Raw genomic sequence first — 22,276 nt, forward strand, 5'->3', positions numbered from 1 at the left:
TTTTGACTGGCCAAATATACTGATCTGTTGGAATGAGATAATATTGTTTTTGAGTTCTATCAATCCAACACTTTATAACAGCACTCCTGGTTCCTGGTCAATCTTTCACCAAGATTTACCTCAGTGTAGCTTTAAAGTCAATGCAGTCTTAACCCCACGACCCCCCAACTCTCCCAGGACACCACACAGTCACTCAATGCCCCATCTCAGCCAGTGAGCTTCAGTTGGCAATAAAAAGCTTCCAATTGGGACATGCCTCAGGTCGGTGGTTATCGTGCTGAGTTCCACAAGGTCCTGCTGCTGGCACTCACTCCCCTCCCACTGAAACTCCTATACTATGTACTGGAGGCAAAGGCCCTCCCAGACACTATCAGGCCAGCCACAATCACACCAATACGTGGAAGGATATAAATATATCTAAGTACAAAAGACCCTGCCCAGTGCTCACTCTCTAGCCCTGGGTCGCTCCTCACTGCTGACTATACTGCAATGACCAGGGACTTGGCCTCCAAGCCGGTTGCAGTCATCCTTGGGCTTGACCACAAAGACCAAACAGGCTCCATACAGGGCTATGTCTCAAGGGATACAGCAGCCGCTCGGTGTGGCAAGCACTGTAATCCCAAAACAGCAGGGGGATTCAGTCTCCCAAATTTCAGACACTATTGCTGGGCAGCTCAGACCCAAGTGTTTGGGTTGAACATAACCCAAACCTTGCATCGTAAGTCTGCAGCTCTCCCCACCCCCCCCACTTACACCCTCAGAGGAGATCATTAGCAAGCTGAAACACCCTGTCATTGCAAAACTCTCTCAGCCTGGAGACAGCCCTTTGCCTCCCCAAAGATCCCACATATATATATATATATATGTGTGGGTGTGTTTGGGGGTGTGTGTGTATATGTGTTTGCATGTGTGTGTGTGTGTGTATATGTGTTTGCATGTGTGTGTGTGTGTGTGTGTATATGTATTTGCATGTGGGGGTGTGTATGTATGTGTGTACGTGTGTGTGTGGGTGTATGTGTTTGCATGTGGGGGTGTGTATGTATGTGTGTACGTGTGTGTGTGTGGGTGTGTGTGTATATGTGTTTGCATGTGTGTGTGTGTGTATATGTATTTGCATGTGGGGGTGTGTATGTATGTGTGTACGTGTGTGTGTGTGGGTGTATGTGTTTGCATGTGGGGGTGTGTATGTATGTGTGTACGTGTGTGTGTGTGGGTGTGTGTGTATATGTGTTTGCATGTGGGTGTGTGTGTGTGTGTGTGTGTCTCTATATAAGAGTCCCCACCCAAAACACCAACTCCTCTGTTCTGTCCACAGGTGCCAGACTTGCTGAATGTTTCCAGCACTTTCTGTTTCAGTTTCAATTGTAATTTATAAATGTTGCCTTGTTTGGGTTAATTTATATTGAAAAAAATACTCTGCTTCTGGGCTGTACAAAGCGTGTTGCTCCCAAACCACAAATCGCAATTCGCTCGTGAAGCTGTTCACAGACTGATCCTAAACTGGCAGTTTGGGGAGGGGCTGAGTGTCCAGACTTTATCTCTGTTGTATCATAGTAGGTTCAACACAGAAGGAGGCCATTCGGCCCATCGTGCCTGTGCCGGCTCTTTGAAAGCTATCCAATTAATCCCACTCCCCCTGCTCTTTCTCCATTGCTCTGTAATTTTTTCACTTCAAGTATTTATCCAATTCCCTTTTGAAAGTTATTATTGAATCTGCTTCCACCGCCCTTTCAGGCAGCGCATTCCAGATCTTAACAACTCGCTGCGTAAAAAAATGTTTCCTCGTGTTGTCTCTGGTTCTTTTGCAGATCACCTTCAATTTGTATCCTCTGGTTACGGACCCTTCTGTCACTGGATACAGTTTTTCCTTACTCTATTAAAACGTGTTGTTTTGATAGAGTATGTTTATCAGCTAAGGAGGAGGAGGAGTGTGAAATATTGGACGGGATAAACACAGTGAAAGAGGAAGTATTATTAGAATCATAGAAAGGTTACATTAAGGGGTTTGGCATCTTAAAAGTAGATAAATTGCCAGGCCCGGATGAAATGTATCCCAGGCTGTTACGAGAAGCAAGGGAGGAAATAGCGGAGGCTCTGACCATCATTTTCCAATCCTCCCTGGCTACAGGCATGGTGCTGGAGGATTGGAGGACTGCTAATGTTGTACCGTTGTTTAAAAAGGAAGAAAGAGACAGTCCGAGTAATTATAGGCCAGTCAGTCTAACCTCGGTAGTGGGCAAATTATTGGAATCAATTCTGAGGGACAGTATAAATCGTCATTTAGAAAGGCACAGATTAATCAAGGACAGTCGACATGGATTTGTTAAGGAAAGGTCGTGTCTGACGAAGTTGTTTGGATTTTTTGAGGAGGTAACGAGGAGGGTTGATGAGGGTAATGCGTTTAGCGTAATGTACATGGATTTTAGCAAGGCTTTTGACAAGGTTCCACATGGCACACTGAGTCAAAAAAGTAAAAGTCCATGGGATCCAAGGGAATGTGGCAAGTTGAATCTAAAATTGGCAGGAAGCAAAGGGTAATGATCGACAGGTGTTTATGCAACTGGAAGGCTGTTTCCAGTGGGGTTCCGCAAGGCTCAGTACTCGGTCCCTTGCTTTTTGTGGCATATATTAATGATTTGGACTTGAATGTGGGGGGCTTGATCAAGCAGTTTGCAGATGATACAAAAATTGGCTGTGTGATTGATAGTGAGGAGGAAAGCTGTAGACTGCAGGAAGATATCAATGGACTGGTCAGATGGGCAGAAAAGTGGCAAATGGAGTTCAATCCGGAGAAGTGTGAGGTAATGCATTTGAGGAGGACAAACAAGGCAAGGGAATACACAATAAATGGGAGGATACTGAGAGGTGTAGAGGAACAAAGGGACATTGGAGTGCATGTCCACAGATCCTTGATGGTAGCAGGAGAGGTAGATAAGATGGTTAAAAAGGCATTTTTAAAAATTTGTTCATGGGATGTGGGCGTCACTGGCGAGGCCGGCATTTCTTGCCCATCCCTAATTACCCTCGAGAAGGTGGTGGTGAGCCGCCTTCTTGAACCGCTGTAGTCCGTGTGGTGAAGGTTCTCCCACAGTGCTGTTAGGAAGGGAGTTCCAGGATTTTGACCCAGCGACGATGAAGGAACGGCGATATATTTCCAAGTCGGGATGGTGTGAGACTTGGAGGGGAACGTGCAGGTGGTGTTGTTCCCATGTACCTGCTGCTCTTGTCCTTCTAGGTGGCAGAGGTCGTGGGTTTGGGAGGTGCTGACGAAGAAGCCTTGGTGAGTTGCTGCAGTGCATCCTGTGGATGGTACACACTGCAGCCATTGTGCACCGGTGGTGAAGGGAGTGAATGTTTAGGGTGGTGGATGGGGTGCCAATTAAGCGGGCTGCTTTGTTCTGGATGGTGTCGAGCTTCTTGAGTGTTGTTGGAGCTGCACTCATCCAGGCAAGTGCAGAGTATTCCATCACACTCCTGACTTGTGCCTTGTAGATGGTGGAAAGGCTTTGGGGAGTCAGGAGGTGAGTCACTCGCCGCAGAATACCCAGTCTCTGACCTGCTTTTGTAGCAACAGTATTTATATGGCTGGTCCAGTTAAGTTTCTGGTCAATGGTGACCTCCAGGATGTTGATGAGGGATTTGGCGATGGTAATGCCGTTGAATGTCAAGGGGAGGTGGTTAGACCCTCTCTTGTTGGAGATGTTCATTGCCTGGCACTTGTCTGGCACGAATGTTCCTTGCCACTTACAAGCCCAAGCTTGGAAGTTGTCCAGGTCTTGCTGCATGCGGGCTCGGACTGCTTCATTTTCTGAGGGGTTGCGAATGGAACTGAACACTGTGCAATCATCAGCGAACATCCCCATTTCTGACCTTATGATGGAGGGAAGGTCATTGATGAAGCAGCTGAAGATGGCTGGGCCTAGGACACTGCCCTGAGGAACTCCTGCAGCAATGTCCTGGGGCTGTGATGATAGGCCTCCAACAACCACTACCATCTTCCTTTGTGCTGGGTATGACTCCAGCCACTGGAAAGTTTTCCCCCTGATTCCCATTGACTTCAATTTTACTAGGGCTCCTTGGTGCCATACTCGGTCAAATGCTGCCTTGATGTCAAGGGCAGTCACTCTCACCTCACCTCTGGAATTCAGCTACTTTGTCCATGTTTGGACCAAGGCTGTAATGAGGTCTGGAGCCGAGTGGTCCTGGCGGAACCCAAACTGAACATCGGTGAGCAGGTTATTGGTGAGTAAATGCCACTTAATAGCACTGTCGACGACACCTTCCATCACTTTGCTGATGATTGAGAGTAGACTGATGGGGCAGTAATTGGCCGGATTGGATTTGTCCTGCTTTTTGTGGACAGGACATACCTGGGCAATTTCCCACATTGTCAGGTAGATGCCAGTGTTGTAGCTGTACTGGAACAGCTTGGCTAGAGGCGCAGCTAGTTCTGGAGCACAAGTCTTCAGCACTACAGCCGGGATGTTGTTGGGGCCCATAGCCTTTGCTGTATCCAGTGCACTCAGACGTTTCTTGATATCACGTGGAGTGAATCGAATTGGCTGAAGACTGGCTTCTGTGATGGTGGGGATATCGGGAGGAGGCTGAGATGGATCATCCACTCGGCACTTCTGGCTGAAGATGGTTGCAAACGCTTCAGCCTTGTCTTTTGCACTCACGTGCTGAACTCCGCCATCGTTGAGAATGGGGATGTTTGCAGAGCCTCCTCCTCCCGTTAGTTGTTTAACTGTCCACCACCATTCACGACTGGATGTGGCAGGACTGTGGAACTTTGATCTGATCCGTTGGTTGTGGAATCGCTGAGCTCTGTCTATAGCATGTTGCTTCCGCTGTTTAGCATGCATGTAGTCCTGAGTTGTAGCTTCACCAGGTTGGCACCTCATTTTTAGGTACGCCTGGTGCTGCTCCTGGCATGCTCTTCTACACTCCCCATTGAACCAGGGTTGATCCCCTGGCTTGTTGGTAATGGTAGAGTGAGGAATATGCCGGGCCATGAGGTTACAGATTGTGCTGGAATACAATTCTGCTGCTGTTGATGGCCCACAGCGCCTCATGGATGCTGCTAGATCTGTCCTGAATCTATCCCATTTAGCACGGTGGTAGTGCCACACAACACGTTGGATGGTGTCCTCAGTGTGAAGACGGGACTGCGTCTCCACGAGGACTGTGCGGTGGTCACTCCTACCAATACTGTCATGGACAGATGCATCTGCGACAGGTAGATTGGTGAGGACGAGGTCAAGTAGGTTTTTCCCTCTTGTTGGTTTGCTCACCACCTGCTGCAGGCCCAGTCTGGCAGCCATGTCCTTCAGGACTCGGCCAGCTCGGTCAGTAGTGGCACTACCAAGCCACTCTTGGTGATGGACACTGAAGTCCCCCACCCAGAGTATATTCTGTGCCCTTGCTACCCTCAGTGCTTCCTCCAAGTGGTGTTCAATATGGAGGAGGACTGATTCATCAGCTGAGGGAGGACGGTAGGTGGTAATCAGCAGGAGGTTTCCTTGCCCATGTTTGACCTGATGCCATAAGATTTCATGGGGTCCAGAGTCATAGAGTCATAGAGTCATACAGCACGGATAGAGGCCCTTCGGCCCATCGTGTCCGCGCCGGCCATCAGCCCTGTCTACTCTAATCCCATATTCCAGCATTTGGTCCGTAGCCTTGTATGCTATGGCATTTCAAGTGCTCATCCAAATGCTTCTTGAATGTTGTGAGGGTTCCTGCCTCCACAACCCTTTCAGGCAGTGAGTTCCAGACTCCAACCACCCTCTGGGTGAAAAAGTTCTTTCTCAAATCCCCTTTAAACCTCCCGCCTTTTACCTTGAATCTATGTCCCCTTGTTATAGAACCCTCAACGAAGGGAAAAAGCTCCTTAGTATCCATCCTATCTGTGCCCCTCATAATTTTGTACACCTCAATCATGTCCCCCCTCAGCCTCCTCTGCTCCAAGGAAAACAAACCCAATCTTCCCAGTCTCTCTTCATAGCTGAAGCGCTCCAGCCCTGGTAACATCCTGGTGAATCTCCTCTGCACCCCCTCCAAAGCGATCACATCCTTCCTGTAGTGTGGCGACCAGAACTGCACACAGTACTCCAGCTGTGGCCTAACCAGTGTTTTATACAGCTCCATCATAATCTCCTTGCTCTTATATTCTATGCCTCGGCTGAGAAAGGCAAGTATCCCATATGCCTTCTTTACCACCTTATCTACCTGTTCCGCCGCCTTCAGGGATCTGTGAACTTGCACACCAAGATCCCTCTGACACTCTGTCTTGCCTAGGGTCCTCCCATTCATTGTGTATTCCCTTGCCTTGTTAGTCCCTCCAAAGTGCATCACCTCGCACTTTTCCGGGTTAAATTCCATTTGCCACTGTTCCGCCCATCTGACCAACCCATCTATATCGTCCTGCAGACTGAGGCTATCCTCCTCACTATTTACCACCCTACCAATCTTTGTATCATCAGCGAACTTACTGATCATACCTTTTACATTCATATCCAAGTCATTAATGTAGACCACAAACAGCAAGGGACCCAGCACCGACCCCTGTGGTACCCCACTGGCCACAGGCTTCCAGTCACAAAAACAACCTTCGACCATCACCCTCAATGTTGAGAACTCCCAGGGGCACTCCCTTCTGACTGTATATCACTGTTCTGTCACCCCTGGTGGGTCTGTCCTGCCAGTGGCACAGGACATACCCAGGGATGGTGATGGAAGAGTCTGGGACGTTGGCTGAAAGGTTCGGATGGTTCTGTGATTCTGTGTGGTTCAAAAGGCATACGGAATACTTTCCTTTATTCGTCGAGGCACAGAATATAAGAGCAGGGAGGTTATGCTAGAACTGTATAAAACACTGGTTAGGCCACAACTTGAGTACTGGGTACAGTTCTGGTCACCACATTACAGGAAAGATGTGATTGCACTAGAGAGGGTACAGAGGAGATTTACGAGAATGTTGCCAGGACTGGAGAATTTTAGCGATGAGGAAAGATTGGATCGGCTGGGGTTGTTTTCTTTGGAACAGAGGAGGCTGAGGGGAGATTTAATTGAGGTGTGCAAAATTATGACGGGACTAAATAGAGTGGATAGGAAGGACCTATTTCCCTTAGCAGAGGGGTCAGTGACCAGGGGGCATAGATTTAAGGTGATTGGCAGAAGGATTAGAGGGGAGCTGAGGAGAAACTTTTTCACCCAGAGGGTGGTGGGGGTCAGGAACTCACTGCCTGAGAGGGTGGTAGAGGCAGAAACCCTCAACTCATTTAAAAAGTACTTGGATATGCTCTTGAAGCGCTGTAACCTACAGGGCTACGGACCAAGTGCTGGAAAGTGGGATTAAGCTGGATAGGTGTTTTTCGGCCGGCATGGATACGATGGGCTAAATGGCCTCCTTCTGTGCCATAACTTTCTATGATTCTATGAAAACCATTTATGGTTTTGAACACCTCTATTAAATCTCCCCATAACCTCCTCTATTCTAAGGAGAAAAACCCCAGCTTCTCCAGTCTCTCCACATAATTGAAGTCCCTCATCTCTGCTACATGCTGGTAAATCTCTTCTGCACCCTCTCTAAGGACTTGACATCTTTTCTAAAGTACAGTGCCCAGAATTGAGCACAATGCTCCGGCTGAGGCCTAACCAGTGTTTCGTAAAGGTTTAGTCTTAGTTTGTTTGTATTCTCTTTACTTTATTCCAACTGAGCCAAGCTGACACTTGCCTGTCGCTTCGCTCACACGACTGAACTCCTTAAATGTAACCCAGCCGCAGTCACCCTGACCAGCCACTGGGTGTCACAGGAGGATGAGAAGCAACTCACAGCAGATCAGAGCAGCTGAACTTTGTTTAAATAAGACGAGTGTGACTGGAGATCTCTGCTGAATGAGTGTTGTGGAAAATTCACCTGAGGAAGGAGGAAGCCTCCGAAAGCTTGTGAATTTCAAATAAAATTGTTGGACTATAACTTGGTGTTGTAAAATTGTTTACAATTGTCAACCCCAGTCCATCACCGGCATCTCCACATCATCTGCTGAATGAGGCAGGACCCTGTTCACTGCTCTGGACTGGATGTCAATTCTTTCATTAACTACGGGCATAGTTGCTGACTCCTGCTTCTGAATCCACGTGTAAATGCCTTTAAGTCTGTTGAGCAAGCTGATCTCAACTGGAATGGCAATACAGATAATTGAATGAGCTTCAGCACCCTGGGCTAGGGCGAGAATTAGGGTCAGGGCCCATGCTTGTGATCACTACCCAATGAACCTGGCTGGAAAAGTGGACCTGTGCACAGGAGCAGGCTTGACTGTGATACTCCCCTTCTCAAGGCCCAAACAAGGACTCAGTGTCTAGGCTCAGGCATTGAGTGTTCTTAATTGAACATGGTGTCAGTTGGCAGGCCCACTCCCACAGCACCTGTCAGTGAAGGCGAGTCAGGACCCCCAGGAAAGAAGGGAAGGAAATTGGGAAAATAAGAGGCTTATCACATGACATCTTCCAAGGCCCAATATACTCTTTTGAAAGTAAGGTGCTGCCACCTTAGAGTGTGACCATGACATTGATCTGAATACAGTCAAGAAAGAAAATACTTGCATTTGTCACAACCTTAGGAAGTCCTAAAAAATCATGGGGGACTTTAATCTTCATACAGACTGGACAAATCAAATTGGCAAAGGCAGTCTGGAGGACGAGTTCATGAAATGTATTCGAGACAGTTTCCTAGAACAATACGTCATGGAATCAATCAGGGAATAGGCTATTTTGGATCTCGTATTGTGTAATGAGACAGGTTTAATTAGTAATCTCACAGTAAAGAATCCTCTAGGGAAGAGTGATCATAATATGATAGAATTTCACATTGAGTTTGAGAGTGACGTACTTAAGACCAAAACTAGAGTCTGAACCTTAAATAAAGCCAATTACATAGGTATGAGGGGTGAGTTGGCTAACATAGATTGGGAAATTAGATTAAAAGGTATGATAGTAGATAAGCAATGGCAAACATTTAAAGAAATATTTCAATATTTTCAACGAATATACATTCCACTGAGAAATAAAAACTCCATTGGAAAAGTGATTCATCCGTGGCTAACTAAAGATGTTAAGGATAGAATGAGATTACAAGAAGAGGCCTGTAATGTTGCAAAAAAGAGTAGTAAGGCTGAGGATTGGGAGAGTTTTAGAAACCAGCAAAGGATGACCAAAAATTGATTAAAAGGGAGAAAATAGAAAACAAAAGTAAACTAGCAAGAAATATTAAAACGGATTGTAAGAGCTTCTACAAATATGTAAAAAGAAAGAAAGTAGCAAAAGTAAATGCTGGTCCCTTAGAGGCTGAGACAGGAGAGATTATAATGGGGAATCAGGAAATAGCAGAGACGTTAAACAAATATTTTGTATCTGTCTTCACAATAAAAGACACAAAAAGCATACCAGAAATAGTGGAGAGCCAAGGGGCTAATGAGAGCGAGGAACTTAAAGTAGTTAACATTATTGGGAAAAAGTACTAGAGAAATTAATGGGAATAAAAGCCAACAAATCCCCTGGACCTGACGGCCTACATCCTAGGGTTCTAAAATAGGTGGCTGCAGAGATAGTGGATGCATTGGTTATGAGCTTCCAAAATTCCCTAGATTCTAGAAGATCCCAGCAGATTGGAAGGTAGCAAATGCAAAATTGGCTAAGAGGCAGGAAACAGAGACTAGTGGTGAACGGTTGTTTTTCGGACTGGAGGGAGGTGTACAGTGGTGTTCCCCAGGGGTCAGTGCTGGGACCACTGCCTTTCTCGATATATATTAATGACTTGGACTTGGGTGTACAGGGCACAATTTCAAAATTTGCAGTTGACACAAAACTTGGAAGTATAGTAAACAGTGAGGAGGATAGTGATAGACTTCAAGAGGATATAGACAGGCTGGTGGAATGGGCAGACACGTGGTAGATGAAATTTAATGCACAGAAGTGCAAAGTGATGCATTTTGGCAGGAAGAATGAGGAGAGTCAATATAAACTAAATGTTACAATTCTAAAAGGTTGCAGGAACAGAGTGACCTCGGGGTATGTGTGCATAAACCTTTGAAGAGGGCAGGTTGATAATGCAGTTTAAAAAAAAACATAAGGGATCCTGGGCTTTATAAATAGAGGCATTGAGTACAAAAGCAAGGAAGTTATGATGAGCCTTTATAAAACACTGGTTCGGCCACAACTGGAGTATTGTGTCCAATTCTGGGCACCGCACTTTAGGAAGGATGTGAAGGCCTTAGAGAGGGTGCAGAAAAGATTTACTAGAATAGTTCCAGGGAAGAGGGACTTTAGTTACGTGGATAGACTGGAGAAGCTGGGGTTGTTCTCCTTAGAGCAGAGAAGGTTGAGAGGAGATTTGATAGAAATGTTCAAAATCATGAAGGGTTTAAATAAAGTAAATAAAAAGAAACTGTTCCCATTGGTGGAAGGGTCGAGAACCAGAGGGCATAGATTTAAGGTGATTGGCAAAAGAACCAAAGACAACACGAGAAAAACTTTTTTACGCAGCAAATAGTTATGATCTGGAACGCGCTGCCTGAAAAGGCGGTGGAAGCTGATTCAATCGTGGCTTTCAAAAGGGAATTGGATAAATACTTGAAGGGAAAAAAATTGCAGGGCTACGGGGAAAGAGCAGGGGGAATGGGACTAACTGGATTGCTCTTACAGAGAGCTGTCACTGGCTCGATGGGCCGAATGGCCTCCTTCTGTGCTGTAACCATTCTATGATCCTATGGTTCTATGTTGAATTGCCGTTCTATTTCTATGACTATTTCCCAGCCTGCTCATTTTCTTCAGGTGAGAGCACTTTGTGTTTGTTGATTTCTTTTAGTCGGGGGGGCCAGAAAATCCAGTTAGCAAATGGCCTCTTGATGGGGTTCTGTTAATGCTACTTGCTTGCTTGGTCTATTGGGAGCTGCCCTTGTATGGTACAGGAAGGCACTCTCGTCCTCCACCCTGTGTAGCAATGATCCATTCCTCCATGAAGCTGCTTAGCCAAGGTCAGGGAGCTCGCTCCCTCGGGACACTTGAATGCAAGAACCCGTCAGAATTGGGGTGTAAACTCAGGACACAAACGTTGGAGTCCAACACCCTCAACGCTGTAGCTAGGCTGTACCCTCAAAAAAAACAGAACCATTCTTCCATTGTCCAATATCAAGTTATTGATCAGCCATCAGTTCCTCGGCTTAATGCTGGCAAGGTTGAAGCCAGCCTGTGCGGCTCACACCAGAAACTGCACTATCTCTTTGACCACACTTTCGGTCATTTACCCTCACTCCTGCACAGGGACTGTTTTGTCTTCCCCCGTCCAAATTTGCAGAGGATATCAGATCGCGAGCAGTAGCAAATGATGAATATCAATGCACACAAATTCAAAAAGATCTCGACAAGCTCGAACAGTGGACGGAGAAATGGCAGATGCAATTTAATACAGAGAAATGTACGGTTATGAGATTTAGCAGAGGGAAGGTTATAGAATCATAGAATCATAGAAGTTTACAACATGGAAACAGGCCCTTCGGCCCAACATGTCCATGTTGCCCAGTTTATACCACTAAGCTAGTCCCAGTTGCCTGCACTTGGCCCATATCCCTCGATACCCATCTTCCCCATGTAACTGTCCAAATGCTTTTTAAAAGACAAAATTGTACCCGCCTCTACTACTGCCTCTGGCAGCTCGTTCCAGACACTCACCACCCTTTGAGTGAAAAAATTGCCCCTCTGGACCCTTTTGTATCTCTCCCCTCTCACCTTAAATGATGTGGATTATGTGCTAAATGAGAATTTACTTGAGATATGGGAGCAGGAGAGAGCTCTTGGGGTTTTAGTGGACAGGTCACTTAAACCATCATCACAATGTTCCCAGGCTGTTAGGGCAAATAGAATGTTGGGATGTATAGCTAGGGGTCTAATATGAATCCAGAGTGGTCATTTTAAAATTGTATTTGGCCCTGTGAGACCACATCTGGAGAACTGCGGCAGTTTTGGTCTCCCTGTTTCATAACGGATATTCAATTGTTGGACAGGGCAGAGATGGGTATCCAGTTATTTGAAGGGGTACAGAGAAGAGTATTCAGTTATTGGAGGGGTACAGAGAAGGACATTCAGTTATTGGAGGGTGTACACACAAGAATATTTTGTTATTTGATGGGATATAGAGAAGGATATTCAGTCATTGGAGGGGTACAGAGAAGGGTATTCAGTCATTGGAGGGGGACAGAGAAGGCTATTCCAGGTCTGTATATTTGAGTGGATTCTCCTCCCTAATTTCCATTCCGCCCACCCCCATGATATCATGAAGTTAGGCTTCAGTGAGACTGTGAATTGGGACAACAAACTTTGTGACACTGCCCATTTATGAAAACTGGTAAAAACTGTTCAACAGCTTCAAAATAGCTGACAACCCAAAACAGCCTTGAATGTCGGCCTATCTTGTGTATCAGGGAACAGTGCATGAAATGCCTGCCTCAGCTAACAGTGCTTAAAAATGTAAAGCTCAGGAGAAGGAATGGCCCTGAGACACCGTATGTACAGCCCTAAGTCCCTTCAACATACGTAAGCTTCTGCAGCAATTCAAATGCATTTTTTCTTTGAAGCATGTTGAATATGTTAATTCTGAAAGAATCTGGAAACAAGCAAAAAAATCCCAATCAGATACCTCAGCTGAACTCATTATTTGTGCTGTATTTTTAACTACTGTCATAGCAATAAGTTGCTAAGTGAATGTTGGCTGACCTTCTTAATTTTTGAGTCAAACAGGTTTTACGTACATGTGGTGTGTTTGTTTTTTTCCCAGTGCTAACGTTGCTGCTTTTTGCCAAGTCCAAAAGCCCAGACACAGGGCAGGATGGGGGTGGGATCATTGTTTGGGTCTCCATGTTTTCTTGGCTGATGATGAAAATTCATTGCAAACCTTGAATAGGTCAAGATAATGACTAACCGGGCTATAAACCAAGAGGTTCCCGTGCTCAACCTGCAGTTTGTGCAGAGTTAGTTAATCTGTGCTGCACTACAATGTGCTGGGGAGGGCGTAGAAACAGCTCTGGTTCACACAAAGAATGCCCATGTGGGCAGGACACTGGATTGTACCTGGTGTCCATGGAGCTGTATCCTAGTAACGAGCAAGGAGTCAGGGGTGAAGAGGTGAGGAGAAAATAAAAACTGGCAGAAAGAAAAATGGAAAGGGAATAAAAACTATAAAAAACAGAAAACATTACCAGCCATCAATAACAGAAAACATTAATAACCAACTTCCCAAGACACAAAAATAGATTGAAAACCTGAACTTCTATTTTAACAATACACTTCTCGCTTATATTTCAGAAATTTCCAGAAAACCCACTAAAAAGCTGCACTGTTGAGGAACCCTACTGCCCCGAGTGAAGGCGATGTAACACCTGCTGACCGAATTCCCATCGATTGTCAGGAAGCAGAACAATGACTCCACACCATACATAAAGGCCACAGAGAGACTACTGAAGATTCTCAGATTAAACTGCAAATTGTTTACTGTCACACTGCTTAAGGAAGTCATCTCCAAATATGATGTCACAACATTTTAAGCTCAGCAATTCCTTCATATTTCTCCATCTAGAAATATGATTTTATAGCTTTTCTGGTTCTCAGTGAGTGAGCACACAGGGTTAATCCGAGCTGCACAGACCAAGATCATCGCAAATTCAATCCCTAATCTCTGCTGTAGGGGAGCTACAATTGGCCACAGTGCCCCTGGGCTATGGAGGGGGAATTAGAGAGACCTTCCCCTCCTGCTCACTTTGCAGTCCCCTAACCATAAAGTGTATGTGTTTGGACGTTAGGCAGGGCTCAGCTGGGATGCTGCCAACCACTGAATATCCACCAGTTCTCATTCTCTGGTTCTCCATGATCATTTGGAAAAAATTGGATACAAAAATCACTATTCATCTATTCTCCTGCTCATTGCCTCAATTATTGACCATCAGACACAGACACACACACACACACACAAACACACACAAACACAAACACACACACATACAAACACACACACATACAAACACACACACATACAAACACACACACATACAAACACACACACATACAAACACACACACAAACAAACACACATACACACACACACAGGCACTTACATCCGTCAGAGAATTCTTCTTGTCAACCAGAACTTCCCTGAGAACTAATCGCCCAGTTTTAGTCACCTGTTGAAGACTGATGGATTTCAGTTGCATGGATAGACTGGAGAAGCTGGGGTTGTTCTCCTTAGAGCAGAGAAAGTTAGGAGATTTGATCGAGGTGTTCAAAATCATGAGGGGTCCAGACAGTAGATAGAGAGAAACTCCTGCCATTGTTGGAAGAGTTGAGAACCAGAGGTCACAGATTTAAGGTGATGGCAAAAGAACCAAAGGTGACATGAGGAAAAACGTTTTTACGCAGTGAGTGGTTAGGATCTGGAATGCACTGCCCGAGGGGGTGGTGGAGGCAGATTCAATCACGCCTTTCGAAAGGAAATTGGATAAGTAGTTGAAGGAGAAACTCTGCAGGGCTACGGGGAAAGGGCGGGGGAGTGGGACTAACTGGATTGCTCTTGCAAAGAGCCAGCGCTGGCTCGACAGGCCAAATGGCCTTCTTCTGTGCTGCAGCCATTCTATGATTCTATGTTGGCCTTTATTGCAAAGGGGTTGGAGTACAAGAGTAAGGAAGTCTTACTACAATTGTACAGGGCTTTGTTGAGACGTCACCTGGAGTACTGTGTACAGTTTTGGTCTCCTTATCTAAGGAAGGAGATACTTGCCTTAGACGCGGTGCAGCAAAAGTTCACCAGATTAATTCCTGGGATGAGAGAATTGTCCTACGAGGAGAGATTGAGTAGAATGGGCCTTTACTCTCTGGAGCTTAGAAGAATGAGAGGTGACCTCATTGAAACATATAAGATTCTGAGGGGGCTTGACAGGGTGGATGCTGAAAGGTTATTTCCCCGGCTAGAGAGTCTAGAACTGGAGGGCATAGTCTCAGGATAAGGGGTCGGCCATTTAAGACTGAGATGAGGATGAATTTTTTCACTCAGAGGGTTGTGAATCTTTGGAATTCTCCACCCCAGAGGGCTGTGGATGCTGAGTCGTTGAATATGTTCAAGGCTGAGATAGATAGATTTATGGACTCAAGGGGAATCAAGGGATATGGAGAGCGGGCGGGAAAGTGGAGTTGAGGTCGAAGATCACCCATGATCTTATTGAATGGCGGAGCAGGCTCGAGGGGTCGAATGGCCTACTCCTGCTCCTATTTCTGATGTTCTTATGTCCCAAAGCGCTTTACAGCTAGTGAATTAATTCTGAAGTGTGGTCACTGTTGTAATGTAGAGAAACATGGCAGCCAATTTGTGCACAGCAAGATCCCACAAGAGCAAATAAGATATTGATCAGTTAATCTGTTTTGGGATATTGGTAAATATTGGCCAGGACGAATAGTGCCATGGGGTCTTTGACATCCACCTGAGAAGGCAGACAGGGACTCGGTTTAACGTTTCACCCGAAAGATTGATTTTGAGCAGAAACTGTGACATTTTTAAAAATATGATTCAGTCACAGACTTTAACCTTTTCACCAGTTTTGCACAACTACACAGACATCTAATATTTGTGACGTGGTTCTCTGATACAATAGCTGATGGTTTCCACCCACTTTGCTCAAGGTGGGGCAGTCTCTACTCTGTAAACAACTGCACCAATTTAATAGCAAAACTCCCAAACTCGAGGACAAACTCTGCTCTGAGGTTCATTGCTAATTTACAGAATGAATTCTGCAGCACATTCTGCCTGTTATGACTCACTTGCTGAGCCTCTCCCTACCACACCTGCATAAAGCTCTCAACACCTCTCCCATGTTTGATTAACTGTTGGGATTTAGAGAGGTTCTAAAGGTATGTGCACAAATCCAAAATGATAAGAGAAAAAAAAGGTTAAAATACTTTTGGTGAATTTTTGAGATGTTAACACAGGAAAGTATAACACCTTCCTATTTCAGGCACCCATCAAACTTCCTCATCTGTGCCCTAATAGATGACCACAACCTTTTATATGTGTTGTTTCCATTATCCATACCTGCGCTCCGTGTGGTCGTTCTGAATGAGATTGTCAGTTTAGATCCAACTATCACCAAATCACGGAGTAGGCCACTGCCCTTCCTCATTTCACCTCGCACACGTGCAGTGAGATCCGGAACAGACTTCAACCTAAATCTTAGTGGTGACCCCACTACACTATCCAATGCCAGAAGGCTAATACGTGTTATGAGTGACTCTTTTGCTGTTGGCAGTACTCTTGCACGATGCAGAGGATACTTCACATCTGCTCTACATGATCCATGGGTTGATAACCTCTACAGTAAATCACTACTGTTAAATCAATCACTTTCTACCACACACACGTAATTTCCTTAATGAACGTAGATAGTCACTGAATTCCTATCTGTTTACACACTGATTAACTGACAATAGCATTACACCAACTGGAAGGATGGGCCCGAATTCTTCCTCATAACTAAATGCGTCATCAAAATGTCGCTTGACCGACAACATCCCAAGGGCCAGGACCTGTGGGGCCGTTGGGGGAAGCGAGGGGCAGGCCATAATTCAGCTACTTTGCTGGAGAGAGGTGGGTTAAGATGGAATTCAGATGGTGGGTTATCAATCACCCCATCCCCCACATGGCCCATGATGTTTATTTTAATTAATTCTTCTTTTGAGGGGGTGCAGGAGGGCTGTTCCATTGGCTCAGAACTTAAATGTACCACCTGATGTGTCACTAAACTGTAAAGACCAGAACGGTGGCAGGTTTAACCCCAGTAGTGATAGGCCCTCGGCTCAGGAGAAGAAAAGGACATTCCGGGTGCCCACTCCTGATCACAATCCATTCACTCACTCTTGACCACAATCCACTCACTCACTCCCGCTCCTGGTCACTGTCCAGTGACTCCCGCTCCTGGTCACTGTCCAGTGACTCCCGCTCCTGGTCACTGTCCAGTGACTCCCGCTCCTGGTCACTGTCCAGTGACTCCCGCTGGGAAATGCATTTTTGAGAATTTTAAGTTGAGCTGGGATGCTCTGCCGATACTGACAGTCTAAGCTTGCGTTCAGTGTCAGCCAGGTTCGTGCCTGAGGAGTAATGTATTAACCCACTGTGTTACCATGTCCTTCACCCAGTAGGGCAGTTGCAAGCTAGGGAGAGAGTAGGGCCTCTTAAGGATCAACAAGGTCATCTATGTGCGGAACCACAAGAGATGGGTGAGATCCTAAATGAATATTTCACATCGGTATTTACGGTTGAGAAAGGCATGGATGTTAGGGAACTTGGGGAAATAAGTAGTGATGTCTTGAGGAGTGTACATATTACAGAGAGGGAGGTGCTGGAAGTCTTAATGCGCTTCAAGGTAGATAAATCTCCGGGACCTGATGAAATGTATCCCAGGACGTTACGGGAGGTTAGGGAGGAAATTGCGGGTCCCCTAGCAGAGATATTTGAATCATCGACAGCTACAGGTGAGGTGCCTGAAGATTGGAGGGTAGCAAATGTTGTGCCTTTGTTTAAGAAGGGCGGCAGGGAAAAGCCTGGGAACTACAGACCGGTGAGCCTGACATCTGTAGTGGGTAAGTTGTTAGAGGGTATTCTGAGAGATAGGATCTACAGGCATTTGGAGAGGCAGGGACTAATTAGGAACAGTCAGCATGGTTTTGTGAGAGGAAAATCATGTCTCACGAATTTAATTGAGTTTTTTGAAGGGGTAACCAAGAAGATAGATGAGGGCTGTGCAGTAGACGTGGTCTACATGGACGTTAGCAAAGCCTTTGACAAGGTACCGCATGGTAGGTTGTTACATAAGGTTAAATCTCACGGGATCCAAGGTGAGGTAGCCAATTGGATACAAAATTGGATCGACGACAGAAGACAGAGGGTGGTTGTAGAGGGTTGTTTTTCAAACTGGAGGCCTGTGACCAGCGGTGTGCCTCAGGGATCGGTGCTGGGTCCGCTGTTATTTATTATTTATATTAATGATTTGGATGAGAATTTAGGAGGCATGGTTAGTAAGTTTGCAGATGACACCAAGATTGGTGGCATTGTGGACAGTGAAGAAGGTTATCTAGGATTGCAACGGGATCTTGATAAATTGGGCCAGTGGGCCGATGAATGGCAGATGGAGTTTAATTTAGATAAATGTGAGGTGATGCATTTTGGTAGATCGAATCGGGCCAGGACCTACTCCGTTAATGGTAGGGCGTTGGGGAGAGTTATAGAACAAAGAGATCTAGGAGTACAGGTTCATAGCTCCTTGAAAGTGGAGTCACAGGTGGATAGGGTGGTGAAGAAGGCATTCGGCATGCTTGGTTTCATTGGTCAGAACATTGAATTCAGGAGTTGGGATGTCTTGTTGAAGTTGTACAAGACATTAGTAAGGCCACACTTGGAATACTGTGTACAGTTCTGGTCACCCTATTATAGAAAGGATATTATTAAACTAGAAAGAGTGCAGAAAAGATTTACTAGGATGCTACCGGGACTTGATGGTTTGTCTTATAGGGAGAGGTTGGATAGACTGAGACTTTTTTCCCTGAAGAGTAGGAGGTTTAGGGGTGATCTTATAGAAGTCTATAAAATAATGAGGGGCAGAGATAAGGTCGATAGTCAAAATCTTTTCCCAAAGGTAGGGGAGTCTATAACAAGGGGGCATAGATTTAAGGTGAGAGGGGAGAGATACAAAAGGGTCCAGAGGGGCAATTTTTTCACTCAAAGGGTGGTGAGTGTCTGGAACGAGCTGCCAGAGGCAGTAGTAGAGGCAGGTACAATTTTGTCTTTTAAAAAGCATTTGGCAGTTACATGGGTAAGATGGGTATAGAGGGATATGGCCAAGTGCAGGCAATTGGGACTAGCTTAGTGGTATAAACTGGGCGACATGGACATGTTGGGCCGAAGGGCCTGTTTCCATGTTGTAAACTTCTATTCTATTCTAAGCTGTAGGTTTTTGTTGCATTCATTTTGTTATCCAAACAGGGCCCAAGGCAAAAGCAGTTTGGGACCATGTGATCACTCACTGTCGTGCAATAGTTGGTTGTCAGGTGGAACATACCCATGGGTTAAATGTTGTTTTACTGGAATCTGTGGGTAACATCTGTGATGGATGAAAAAGCCTTAACGTGAATGTTTAGAGTCTTACCTCATTGAAGACGGCCTCATATTCACATTGTACTTTTCTAGTCGAGTGTGTGAAACCTGATAACAGATTAAGGAAACCATTTTTACTTTCCACATCAGTAATGACAATGTTTATCCAGTCCATCAAATTAGGTTATTCTAAGAAATGAACATATATCTATCTTTATCTTATTGAAACATGGGAATTGCTCGTCGAAAAAAGACCACAGTCCGTTTAGTTTGCCTTCTACCATCTTGGTAGTCGCATGATACAATAATAATGGAGTTGTTGACTAATCATAGCTATCAATCTGTATCAATGAGTCTACAACAGATTGTGTTTAGCTAACTTGATTGAGTTTTTTGATGAGGTAACAGAGAGGGTTGATGAGGGCAATGCAGTTGATGTGCACATGGACTTTCAAAAGGCGTTTGATAAAGTGCCACATAATAGGCTTGTCAGCAAAATTGAAGCCCATGGAATAAAGGGGGCAGTGGCAGCATGGATACAAAATTGGCTAAGTGACAGGAAACAGAGAGTTGTGGTGAACGGTTGTTTTTCGGACTGGAGGGCGGTGTACAGTGGTGTTCCCCAGAGGTCGGTACTGGGACCACTGCTTTTCTTGATATATATTAATGACTTGGACTTGGGTGCACAGGGCACAATTTCAAAATTTGCAGATGACTCTGGTAGATAATGTGGTTAAGAAGGCACATGGGATACTTTCCTTTATTAGCCAAAGCACAGAATATAAGAGCAGGGAGGTTATGCTAAAACTGTATAAAACACTGGTTAGGCCACAGCTTGAGTACTGGGTACAGTTCTGGTCACCACATTACAGGAAAGATGTGATTGCACTAGGGAGGATACAGAGGAGATTTATGAGGCTGTTGCCAGGACTGGAGAATTTTAGCTATGAGGAAAGATTAGAACAGAGGAGGCTGAGGGAAGATTTAATTGAGGTATATAAAATTATGAGGGACCTAGATAGAGTGGATAGGAAGGACCTATTTCCCTTAGCAGAGAGGTCAATAACCAGGGGGCATCGATTTAAGGTAATTGGTAGAAGGATTAGAGGGGAGCTGAGGAGAATTATTTTTACCCAGAGGGTGGTGGGGGTCTGGAACTCACTGCCTGAGAGGGTGGGAGAGGCAGAAACCCTCAACTCATTTAAAAAGTACTTGGATGTGCACTTAAAGTGCCGCGACCTATAAGGCTACAGACCAAGTGCTGGAAAGTGGGATTAGGCTGCATAGCTCTTTTTCGGCCGGCACAGACACGATGGGCTGAATGGCCTCCTTCCGTGCCATAAATTTCTATGATTTTTTATGAAAACTTAGAAGTGTAGTAAACAGTGAGGAGGATAGTGATAGACTTCAAGAGGACATAGACAGGTTGGTGGAATGGGCAGACACATGGCAGAATGAGGAGAGGCAATATAAACTAAATGGTACAATTCTAAAGGGGATGCAGGGACAGAGATCTGGGGGTATATATGCAAATATCTTTGAAGGTGGCAGGACAGGCTGTGAAACTGGTTGAAAAAGCATACGGGATCCTGGGCTTTATAAATAGAAGCATCGAGTACAAAAGCAAGGAACTAATGATGAACCTTTATAAAACACTTGTTCGGCCGCAACTGGAGTATTGTGTCCAATTCTGGGCACCGCACTTTAGGATGGATGTGAAGGCCTTAGAAAGGGTGCAGAAAAGGTTTACTGGAATGGTTCCAGGGATGAGGGACTTCAGTTATGTGGATAGACTGGAGAAGCTGGGATTGTTCTCCTTGGAGCAGCGGAGGTTAAGAGATTTGATAGAAGTGTTCAAAATCATGAATTCCCATTAGCAGAGGGGTCGAGAACCAGAGGATAGAGATTTAAAGTGATTGGCAAAAGAACCAAAGGCAACATAAGGAAAAACTTTTTTAAACAGCGAGTGGTTATGATCTGGAATGCGCTGCCTGAAAGGGTGGTGAAAGCAGATTCAATCGTGGCTTTCAAAAAGGAACTGGTTAAGTACTTGAAGGGAAAAAATTTGCAGAGCTACGGGGAAAGAGCGGGGGAATGGGACTAGCTGGTTTACTCTTCCAAAGAGCCGGCATGGACTCAATGGGCCAAATGGCCTCCTTCTATGCTGTAACCATTCTGCATTCTAAACACAATTTTCCTTTAACAAATCCGTGCTGACTTTCATTTATTAGTCCATCCTTTTCCAAGTGCTAATCAATTTTGTCTCGAATTATTGTCTCTAAAAGTTTCTCCACTGTCGACATTAGGCTGACTGGCCTGTAATTGCTGGGTTTATCCCTCTCCCCTTTTTTGATCAGGGGTGTAACATTTGCAATCGCCCAGTCCTCCAGCACCGTCCCCATATCTAAGGAGGATTGGAAGATGGGCCAGAGCCTCTTCAATTTCTACCCTTACTCCCCTCAGTAACCGAGGATGCATCCCATCCGGACCGAGCGACTTTTCTACTTTGAGTACTGCCAATCTTTTAAGTACCCTCCTCTTTAACAATTTTTATCCAATCCAATATCGCTACTACCTCTTATTCTGGTTGCTCTCTTCTGTATCCTCTCAATAGCTGCAATATCCTTTTTTTACTGTGGCAACAAGAACTGTACACAGTATTCTAAATGAGGTCACACCAATAATTAATAAAGTGCAGGATTATCTCAGTATTTCAGCATAATATTTGACCTTTTAATACATCCCAAAATATCTGACTTGTTTTACTCACCAACACCGAGCATGGTTGCCATAGATCTCGTTCATTTTCCATGCACATTATTTTCTTTCAACTTAACTAATAGTCACTTCCTAGATTTTTTGTCCCCATGTGAAGCTTTTTACATTTCTCTGCACTAAATTTCATCTGCCAGCTCTCTGCCCAATTCTGAAGAGTATTCAAATCCTCCAGTAGTTTTTCCTGTTCAGTTTTCCACCAGAAGCTCTTACATCTGCACGCACTTCCTGTCTATAAAACCTACTTCTTTTTGTCACACTTTTGTGTCAATTGTTTGCACTTATAAATTGCTATGTCCACAGGTATAATGGGAACCT

At 45.1% G+C, this 22,276-nt stretch overlaps 1 protein-coding gene across 2 annotated transcripts in view; it reads right to left on the reverse strand.

Moving 5' to 3' along the window:
- The window catches only part of fer1l4 (fer-1 like family member 4), a 320,348-nt gene that overhangs the window by 281,782 nt on the left and 16,290 nt on the right, over positions 1-22,276 (reverse strand). Inside the window, exon 2 of one of the 2 annotated variants that reach the window (XM_068000123.1) lies at positions 19,236-19,291. In XM_068000123.1, the coding sequence (XP_067856224.1) occupies positions 19,236-19,291 (56 nt within the window). Of the gene's footprint in view, positions 1-14,165; positions 14,242-19,235; positions 19,292-22,276 lie in introns of those variants that run through there. The other variant, XM_068000124.1, reaches the window with a different exon arrangement.

This window comes from Heptranchias perlo, chromosome 19, assembly GCF_035084215.1.
Source record: "Heptranchias perlo isolate sHepPer1 chromosome 19, sHepPer1.hap1, whole genome shotgun sequence".
NCBI lineage: Eukaryota > Metazoa > Chordata > Chondrichthyes > Hexanchiformes > Hexanchidae > Heptranchias > Heptranchias perlo.